Genomic DNA, 10216 nt, shown 5'->3' with positions numbered 1-10216 from the left:
TCACGTTTGTCACGCGTGTTGCTTGTTTGTGTGATCGTTAGCTTTATTGCAGTTCATGATGAGTGCCCTCTCGCTATACGCTTTGTAATCTCTAACTTATAATTAAAATGCGTAGTGATTTTTTTCTGGGGACTACGATGATCTTAATCCAAAAACAAGTAAAAATGTAAGCAGCAGGCTCCTGCATGACTTCCAGTGTTTGTGGAGTTCTCTGGCATCCCTTCCCTTTCCCCCAGACTGTACATTTTGTGCCAGGGCAATTTGGAATTTGCTACTGGATCAGATTCAGGCCACCAGTCTAGTCATGTTGCAGCCTTCTTTTTTTTTTTTAAATCATGGTAGAGCCACTCTAAATGAGCGCAGGTGTTTGTTTATACAGTCATATAAACTTCACCTCTCCCTGACTGATTTCACGAGCCTCCTATGAACGTCATTTAAAAGCCGCAGTTGAAACCGCTGCAGGATTCCTGTTTTAAACGTATTCACAGGCACCGTGTAAAATGTCTTTGTAGGTGATTGCATCTGATCTTGATGTCTGTATATGCTGACCTAAAAAACAAGGACCAGATTTTGCACAAGAGTTCAGAGGCTGCAGCTTTCAGATGTTCTTGCAGGTCACTTTCCCCTGAGTTTGTCTTTTTTTGATGCTACTTCATCTTCGTCTCAGGCACACAAATGTGTTTTTTGTTTGTTTTGTTTTTGTGGCCCTCAGCACTGCAAACACTTGAGTTTGATGTTTTGGGAATTTCACTTGTTAGCTTTCTGGCAGAATTAGACGAGACGATGGATACCACTCTGACAGCTTTCCTTTCAATTCCAGGCCGCAGCCGGTTAGCTTAGCTTAGCACAATTACCGGAAACGTTGAAACAAGTAGCCTGGCTCTGTCCGAGTGTAAACAACATCAAGCACTTCTAAAGCTCACTAATTTAAACAATATATCTTGTTCGTTCAATATGTGCGAAAACAGTGAGAAATGTAAAAAAAAAACTAAAAACATTTTAAGACACTTTCTAGTTTTATTGGGGGATTATGTTTCACACTAGTTCTGGGAAAACTGGCTAATTATAATTCTCACAGATGAAATCAAACAAGATGTGACGTAAATTAGTGATCTTTAGGGGTGTTTCTTAGCAAATTTTCAATTCAAAATCAAACTATGCTAAGCTAGCTGTTTCCCGCCTTTATGCTAACATGAACAAACTAGATGCTGGCTGTAGCCTTATCATTCAACAGAGTGGTATCAGTCTTTTGACTCCAGCAGAAAGTAAATAAACATATTTCCCAAAACTTACCAAGTGTTCCTTTAACCCTCCTAAAGGCCAGAGACCAGCCACCAGTTTCTCCCTCTTGCTGTGCGTATTTGATAGCATTAGCAATAAGTCTGTGCTAACTTCATTAACCACAAACTTCTCTGGGTACATGTGCCGTGTAAATACAAGATGAACTGAAATAATAAAGGCCTGAAAATTGGATTCTGAGCTTCTCAACAAGAAGAGGCCTCAAGATTATGTAATAATGCAGGTGTCACCTTTAGACCCTTTCATTTCACTTTGTATAGTGCTTTAGCGTTGTATCCATGTAGTATTACCACAAAAGGGAGAAAAAAAAAACAAGTATCAAATTACCACAAACTAATTGCCACACAGTGAACCTGGAGCCTTTGGGGCCCCTGAGGCTGTGGGGCCACAGGACACAGTCGCCTGCCTAGTCTATACATCGTTTACTTCTGTTCACGTCTTGATCTTCAGTGCCCCTGTAGCGCGCGGTCGTCTTGTCCACCGCCGCTCTGCTGAGACAGTCCTGACTCGAGCCCTGCGCTGACATTTCGGCGCGACTGTTCCTCCATTCCTGAGCTCCTATCGGTCGATCTTCACCGCCCGTGACCTCTCTGAACGCCACGCCTCTAAAGTCTCGCAAACATTCATTCATTCTCCGTATATCCCCTCATTCCCAATCTAAACTCGTCTTAAGTTACACAACTCGCAGTCGGATCTTCCCGTGTGCATGTTTTATCCTCGGCCAGTACAGGATTCAAGCTTAAATAGAAAGATTCGCGTTAATCTTGCTGTAATGCAGACTTGACAGGTGTAAACTGTAATGACATAAGACTCCTGCTTTGCCGTGTGAGACGTGACTTTTCTCACGTCATCTTTTTTAAACGGCACATACCTCAGATGCTCATGTTTTCTTTTGAGTTTCATGTACCAAGTTGCGCAGATTATCGCAGATCTGCCGCTGTGCTGTATATTGGGAACATGTGTTTGCTTCCTCCTGCAGCTTCCTGTAATGCAAGGAGTGAAACACAACAAAAGCAATAACCCCTGGAGGCTGATATTGTCTGCTATCATAACTCAAGTCATTATCCCGCCGATACGGGCATATTACCCGTGAAATTGTCAGCGTCTCTGAGGCTCGTTTGTCTTTGATGATGTGTCGGCTCCGCTCCACTCCGTATTTCAGCAGAGAGGCGCAGAAGCAAACTTGCAGAGGTGTTTCGTTTCCGACTCAAAAATATTGTTTTTGGAGCGTTACCACGCATGACTTCACTGGCTCTGCTTCGTCGTCAGGTTCTATTTTGCGCATGTCAAAAGAGGAAAATGAATGGAGCAGAGACGTATCGGTAATCATCTACTGTAGTTTTATCTGAATTTGTCATGCACGAAAAGTTGTCTGTCCGGCTGGGTGCGAGCTGATTGAGTACAGGATATTCTGGCAGGGTGAGATAAAAATGCTCCCAAACACTTCCCTTTTGTTCCCACCTGACCTGGCAACTACCATTTATTTTTTTTAGACATTTAGACTGTATAAAATGGGTTTTTTTTCATCAGCGTCAAGCGCGGAGTCACGTTAGCGTCAAATCTTTTGAACACAGTTATTTAGACAAATAAATTGTAAATCCTTTCAACGTTAACCTTGTTGAAAGAAAACTACATCAGTGAAAAAACAAAAGAATAGTTCACGTGTTATATAACTGTACAATATCATGCAAAACAACGTGCAGGCAAGCGGGTTGAAGAAGCTTCGGGGCCTCGGGGGCCCCAGCCCCAAATGTTATCATTATCTAAAAAAAAAAAAAAAATCTTTTAAAATACCTTCAACTTTGTGTCATTTCGCCCTCCGTCCCAGTGATGGTTCTAATACCGGTGAAATATCGGCATCTATGTTCGCCCTAACATTGTTATGACGGGCTCATATATTCTATGCTACTATTTGATGATTTTCTGAAATGATTTTTAGGCATTCTGTTATGAAATAACTTGTAAAATAGTGCATATAGCTGTCGTAAATGGCACAAACAAAAAGGAATCTCCCCGGGGGGGGGGGGGTGCCCCTGGACCCCCTCTAGGTTTGGTCTGAGCCCCGAATGTTTACAACGCCTGGCTCCGCCTCTGGTGTGCAACACATGATGTAGAGTATTTCATGACGGGACTTTCTTTGACCCACGATGTCATTCCAGCGGTGGCCTCGCTCCGTTGTTTTACAGTAAAACCTTTGACAAAACCACTTTGTGGAAGTTAACATTGTATCATTTTTGGTTTATTGAGGAAAAAGGAATCACGGCTGATGCAATTCATTGCTGATCTTACTGACTGAACTATAACATCAGTGGTGCAATTTCACTAAGATTATGTTTTCACTCGATCATCCAAGACTGTCATTTTTTTTAATTGTCTCTAGAAAGCAGTGCGTCAAGGTTGTTGTCACACTGAGGGCCATCTATGGATACACAGCGATACATAAACCTGGTCTGTTACTTGCTTAAAGTCACCAGTTATTTCAAATAATCATCTGAATTACATTATTCACAAAATGCATCGGCAGGGAGCCAACAAATCCAAGTCTTCACTGTCAGTGCATTAGTCTCTCATGCTAAAGCAGCGATTACATGAGTCTACAAAAAAAAAAAAAAAAAAAATCAATAGTTTCCCCCCAGTGTCCCAACCTGACAGTGTGACTATGTCTGTTAAATAAAAACAACACAAAGAAGAGGAAAGAACGGGGTTACTGGCATCTTAAGCGTGGACATTAAATCACGGAGATGAAAAAGGTTTTCCATATAGCAGCATTCTACGACATTTAAACTTAAACAAAATCCTTAACAGTATATCACAAAGCGAGAAATAAATGACTAAACAACACCGACGTAATATTAGTCTTTTCATACTTGCGTTGGACAACAGTTCACAGACACAAGCAGAAGGTCTGGTCTGTTCGGCGTACCCCGACGCTTTCAAACTGCATCTACAGTAGATTCAGAATGTGTTCCATGAAAAGCCTTCCAGTTAAAATAGTGTTCGACATTTGATAGGCCTTATTCCTGAGTAACTAGCTTTTACACTATATACTGTATATATATATATATATATATATATATATATATATATATATATATATAAAGACGTTTATGTCAGTAGACATTAGGCTAAAGGGCTGATGCACTCCATGAGCTTATTCGCCTGTTCACACAGAATCACTGTATCGGTCTGACCTTAAGTGGCACATTACTTTTGTCGCATGGAAGCCAAATTGAAAGGATTCCTGAAAAGCTGACATTTTGGTGACGTACGTCTCTTTTAATTCGACAGTGAAAATGTTAATAGAAAAGCTCTGCTAACGCTGTGACCTCGATGTTTGCTTGATGGATTCTGCTTTTCAATCGATTCCACCTTGATGGATCAGAAGAAGATGCTAATTGATAAATGGTTACAGTGAACTGCTGGTTGTGTGGGGGGGGGCGTGGCTTACGCCGTGTCTCTTATGAAACAGACGCCACATCTGTTCCTTCCTGGCACTATAATGCTTTAAAGTCAGTAATCAGTGATGAGAATTTAGCCTGAGATTTTAGCTTATAATATAGTTTTCAGCCCACAAACATGAGCTAGAGTTCATTAGTCTTTTGTGTTTCAGCCTTCATATGTTTTGCTTATTACAGTGTTTATGTTTGTCTTTCTGTTGATGAGTCTACTGAGGGCTGGGCCTTGACCTCCTCCGTGGGCACGGTCTGCCTGGTAGCCGCATCCAGCAGCCTCATATCTTCACGCAGAGTCACTGCTATGGAGTAGGCGTGCGGTTTCAGGGTCAGGCCGTAGTTGAAGTCCATTTTGACGGGCCGGGCCGGGTCCACGGCGATGTGGCACTGGTGGGCGATCAGCGACGTGAAGAGGAACAGCTGCAGCTTGGACAGCTCCTCGCCGATGCACCGCCGCTTGCCCAGGGAGAAGATGAGCACGCCGCTGACCAGGTCCTTGTTCAGCGCTCCGTCCGCGCTCAGGAAGCGCTGGGGGTCAAAGGTCTCCGGATGGTCCCACCGGGCCGGGTCGTGGTTGATGGACCACTGGTTAACGAAGACGACCGTGTTCTTCGGGACGGCGTAGCCCATGATGGAGGTGTCCGCCGTGGTGGAGTGGGGGATGGTGAGCGGCACGAAGCTGGTGTAGCGCATCACCTCGTAGATGAAGGACGTGACGTACGGCAGCCGCGGCTGGTCCTCGATGGAAGGCAGCCGGCTGCGGTCCACCACTTTGTCCACCTCCCGCTGGAGACGCACCTGCATCTCAGGGTACCTGCGTTCACAGGTGAAGAGCAACGTTTAATGGCGACACCCTCACTGATGGAGGTTACACTCATTCCTGTTTCACTTTACATCATGACGTAATAGGCGAAAGTGTCAGTAGAAAGCTGCCTGACGTTCAGTAACACAGTAAGGATGTGATGCGTGGGCACATTTATTGAGCGTTTCACACAGTGTTGTAGAAAAAGCACTAAGGGGGCCCAATCTCTTTCTTTCAACAAGAAAAAAGAAAAAGAAATGTCTCAAGACAACGTCAAGGCATCATAATGTGATGAACAATCACGCAGATTAGAAAAATGATCTTGTGTAAAGAAAAAAAAAGCTGACAGGGCACTTTCACTGGTGTGCAGTTTCAGCTGATGTCACGCTGCCGATACCTGCCTGTGCCTCACCCCCCCTCCCTTACACACACACACACACACACACACACACACACACACACACACACACACACACACACACACACACACACACACACACACACACACACACACAGACCAACCAGGCTGTTACATAACACACATGCTACTGAACTTCCTCAAGTCTGTGCAGCCTCAGCAGCGGTGTGATTTATTATTATTGGATGTTGCTTGCTTGTGTCTGTTTCTAAAAAAAAAGCCTCTGTAATAACGAGTGGTAAAATGCTGCTTACTTGACAAGTAAGAGGATGATCCACTGCAGTGCAGTCGACAGGGTGTCCTGACTCGCTCCAAATATGTCCCCCACCGTGGGGGCCACATAGTCCTTCCTTGGCGTGAGCCCCGACTTATCCGCCAGCTGGTCCATCGCCACTATGAAGGCGTCCGTCATGTCTCTGATGACGCTCGACTGGAAGTTCTTCCTGTGCTCCATGACTTTGTCTCGAATGAACGTGTTGAACTCCAGGTTGAGCAACTTAAAGTCGTCAAATATGGTTTTGATGGGGTTGGGGAAGTACTGGAGCCAGGGCATCACGTCCACTATGCTCCCCGCGCCCACCGTTTTGGTGAACTGGTCGTTCCTGCCCACCACCTGCAGGAACTCCACGTCCTCGTTGGAGTACCTTTTCCCGAAGCACACCGCGCTCATGATGTTGGCCGTGTACACCACGAGGTTCGTCATGGGCTGGAAGTACTGGTGCGCCTTGGTTTTCTCCACGAACAGCTGCAGCAGCTCCCTGACCTCGCAGAGGACGTGGTGCTCAAACGCCTTCTTGGTCTGCGGGTTCCCGGTGGAAAACATGCGGACGGTGGACTGGGCCACCCTGCGGTGCATCTTCCACCAGTCCGTGTTGGTGCCGAACGCGAGGCTGTCCCCGCCGCCGATGTACTGGAAGGAGGTGAAGTCCGGTCTGCCGGCGAACTCGGGTCCCTGCTTGACCAGCGCCTGTTTGATGGAGTCCCCGTTCAGCACCACCACGGTCCGAGAGCCCAGTTTGATCTGGAAGACGTTGCCGTATTTCTTCGCCATGCGCGCGAAATACAGGTGCGGCGAGTTGCCAAGTTGCGGTGCGTTGCCGACGAACGGCCAGGCGAGTGGACCGGGCGGGCCGGGGTTCGAGCGCTGCCGCTGCAGCCAGCGCCACAGGTGGAGGGAGAACAGCAGAGTCACGCATGACAGTAACAGAGCTCTTGCATTTGCCGGGTTAATTCCCTCCAATGTATCATCCATGATGGGGATCCTACAGGAGGATACGACAATAATATTAAACGCGCACAGTATTTAAGCTTTTAATATATTTAGGGGTATAAGCTTGTGGGAAAAAAAAAAAGTGAATCAAAAGGTGATTAAATACTTGCTTATGTCCTTTGTGCATCGAAGAAATAGCAGGCTTTACAACGTATCCAACATATGTACTGCTGTTTCTGTTTCGGATCCAACTTCAACTGTGTTTATCCATGAGCTGAATGGAAGCACTACATTTTAACCTTCAAAAGATGAGGTTTTTTCCTCTTAAACATATGTTTCCTTTTCTCAACAGATCTAGAAAACCAGCTTGATACAAATAGTCAAGTGTGCAGCCTGGTGCGTAATGCAGTGTGCGTGCGCGCACCCCCTGCTCCCAGTCCACTGCCTGCCAATGCTTTGAAGCCCCACTACAACAAGTGAAGTTATTTATCCCCAAAAAACAGCGCAGCATCACGTCACACCGCCAGCGTCTGGTTGTGTCCTGGCTTTGTTACAGTGGGCAGGTTTGTTGCAAAGGGTGTCAACCCACCCTCCCACCATCATCTCCTCCTCCTCCACCCACCTCTCCCTCCCTCCCTTAGTGTATTACTTACAGACAACAGACGTTATTGTCCGACCTGTAAACTGGAGCATTTGAAGTGGAGAAAACTAAGTTAACTGAAGTGGTTGAATGTTCGTTTTATGAGACCAAACAATCGGACTTTCCAACAGCAGTTATACTGGTAGAATTCAACTTTTAAAAATGTTTTTAATTATTAATAAACGCTTCAATAGTTAGTATAAACAACGTGTTGTTGTTGTTGTTGTTGTTGTTGTTGTTATTATTGATCAAGATAATTTATCATTATTACTATTGGAGGGGTTTATTATTGATGGTGGTGATATGTATCGGTATTTACTACGTGTGCATCTTGTTTGTCTTAATGATTTTAAAACAGACATAATAATAATATTTGTTAGGCTATAATTCGTATTGTTATTAATATTCATATAATTCGCCATATGAACATGCAGATGTCAGCAGTGCTAGAAAGCCAGGCTTGAAGTCGAAGCGCTTAACAACGTGCGTCTCCGCCTGAGGGAAGGGAACACCCGACAAGTCAACGGAGTTCAAGCTGTTCAAGATAGATGATCACCTCCGATCTAATGTAAACATCAATTTATAGCGGCTGCTGTGACGAACGTCTGTTTTAAACATCGCAATGTTACCTCATCAGATTTTTAAGATGCCCAGTTAAAAAAACCTAATACAGTTTCTCTTCTCTTGTTTTATGTACAGGCTTAAATATAGCATATATGCCTATATTTTGTTTGTGTATATATATATATATATATATATATATATATATATATAAACTTTTTCTGACTTTTCTGTGTTAACAAACACAGAAAAGTCTTTACACGTCCTCTCTTCAGAGAGCATTTATTTGCTGGAATACGAGCCTAATCACGCGCTTGCAGTGTGTGCTGTATTTCCCCTGATGACAGTCTGGAGTTGCTTCAAATGAAATTATAATTGTGGAGTGCGCTTTCCTATCAAGCCACCAGGAGGAGGCGAGCCCCGTGTTGTAACTCATTAATTCCCCCTAATTAACAAGCCTACTGAACGTCAGACCTGTTCCTGCAGAACACAGTCATTATTCCATTGCATACTGTAGTATTATTAATTATTATTATTATTATTATTATTATTATTATTAATAATAATTATACTGTTGTTATTATTATTGTTTATTATTAGTAGTGTTGTTGTTGTTAATATTATTATTGTTGTTATTATAGAAATAATTATAATCCACCGTATCAATAGTTATCCAGTGTAGATGCCCCGGTCAAGGCTGGATGATAATAATGATTGTTACTCTCTCGGCTATCGGGGTTCAGACCTACCTCATCATTTTAGCAAACAGACTCCTGTTTGTTTTCTGTCCGTTTGTTTGGATGCGTGTTTCTCTCGTTCTGCAGGTGATATGTGGGTCTCTGTCCTGTGCTCGGGCCTCCCTGCTCAGGTCTGGCGTGGTTGGGATGTGATTCGGGGATTCTGCTTCAGCACCGCGGACAGCGGCTCGAATTAACCCGGTGATGTCCTTCTCATCTTCAAGTTTGAACACGAACTACAGACACAGTTGATGCTCATAATTGTGTGTTTTGGTTAAAATAAATAAGTTTAAAAAAATCTTTCTGAGTACCAGCATGATGAACATGAACATAACGATCTTACTGTACAAAATATAGCTTATTAACTTCTATAATATCATCCTAACCTATAGAAATAATGCGCGCTATACGTTTGGCACGGTAATAAATTCAAACAACGTATTATTTGCCATAGTTACTACACTTAAGCAATTTTTATATATATATATATATATATATATATATATATATATATATATACCTCATTTAATAATAATAATATACATTATTGCTTCTACAAAATGCCAACAGTCGCAATTGGCCTTTTAAAGAACATTGCCAGTAGTAGATTATAACTAATTCGCATTTTGCGACACATATTTTGCATTTGAATTCAAATATAACCATATTATGCACACATTATTAATTACAGAATTAAAGATGAATTTCTACCCTGATTTAAATTGGGAATCAGACTGTAAATATATATAAGGTAAAATGAACGTAAAGACACTTACTGAGTCTTGACGCTCCAGTTGTCCTCCCCTCAATGAACCTGTGTTCTTGCTTTATTCCAGTCATCACTGGATCCACAAGGGTGGAGAAAAACTAGAGAATGAAAACTACTCCCAGCCTCCTTTACTGGCTGGCTCCAGTTATTAGACCAAACCCCAGCAGGTCCCTCTGCCTTATTAATCCACATGGTCTTTATTTATCTTTTTGTAAATCTGTAATTACTGAAACAATTATCTCTGAGTGATAATTCATTGACTGGTGGGAAACAGCAAACAAAATTGTATTTATTTGGATTTATCTTAACACAAACTGTCTCTCTGTCT

At 43.1% G+C, this 10216-nt stretch overlaps 1 protein-coding gene across 3 annotated transcripts; it reads right to left on the bottom strand.

Moving 5' to 3' along the window:
* Nucleotides 1–2833: 2833 nt before the first annotated feature.
* Nucleotides 2834–9944, bottom strand: cyp1b1 (cytochrome P450, family 1, subfamily B, polypeptide 1). 3 transcript variants are annotated; one of them, XM_068726406.1, is made up of 4 exons: nt 9896–9944; nt 9132–9355; nt 6226–7233; nt 2834–5565 (listed from the first exon to the last, which is right to left on the bottom strand). In XM_068726406.1, exons 2-4 carry the CDS (start codon nt 9137–9139, stop codon nt 4938–4940), a joined length of 1644 nt encoding a protein of 547 aa, XP_068582507.1. In that variant the 5' UTR covers nt 9140–9355; nt 9896–9944; the 3' UTR covers nt 2834–4937. The 3 variants fall into 3 exon arrangements, with proteins under 3 accessions (XP_068582507.1, XP_068582517.1, XP_068582499.1); XM_068726416.1 differs by lacking the exons at nt 9132–9355; nt 9896–9944 and adding an exon at nt 7348–7623; XM_068726398.1 differs by lacking the exons at nt 9132–9355; nt 9896–9944 and adding an exon at nt 7352–7623.
* Between the last annotated feature and the right edge of the window lie 272 nt (nt 9945–10216).

Source organism: Cebidichthys violaceus, unplaced genomic scaffold, assembly GCF_023349555.1.
Source record: "Cebidichthys violaceus isolate CVI_PGR_0920_01 unplaced genomic scaffold, fCebVio1.0.p SCAF_10, whole genome shotgun sequence".
Taxonomy (NCBI): Eukaryota; Metazoa; Chordata; class Actinopteri; order Perciformes; family Stichaeidae; genus Cebidichthys; species Cebidichthys violaceus.
Note: the sequence above shows the minus strand (reverse complement) of the source record. Positions and strands in the feature narration are given on the sequence as shown.

Bases quoted from the DNA above. Each gene is read 5' to 3' on its own strand.
- cyp1b1 (XM_068726398.1), bottom strand. The intron at 5,566-6,225 runs GTAAGCAGCATT...CTGTGAACGCAG, and splicing joins ATCATCCTCTTACTTGTCAA to GTACCCTGAGATGCAGGTGC.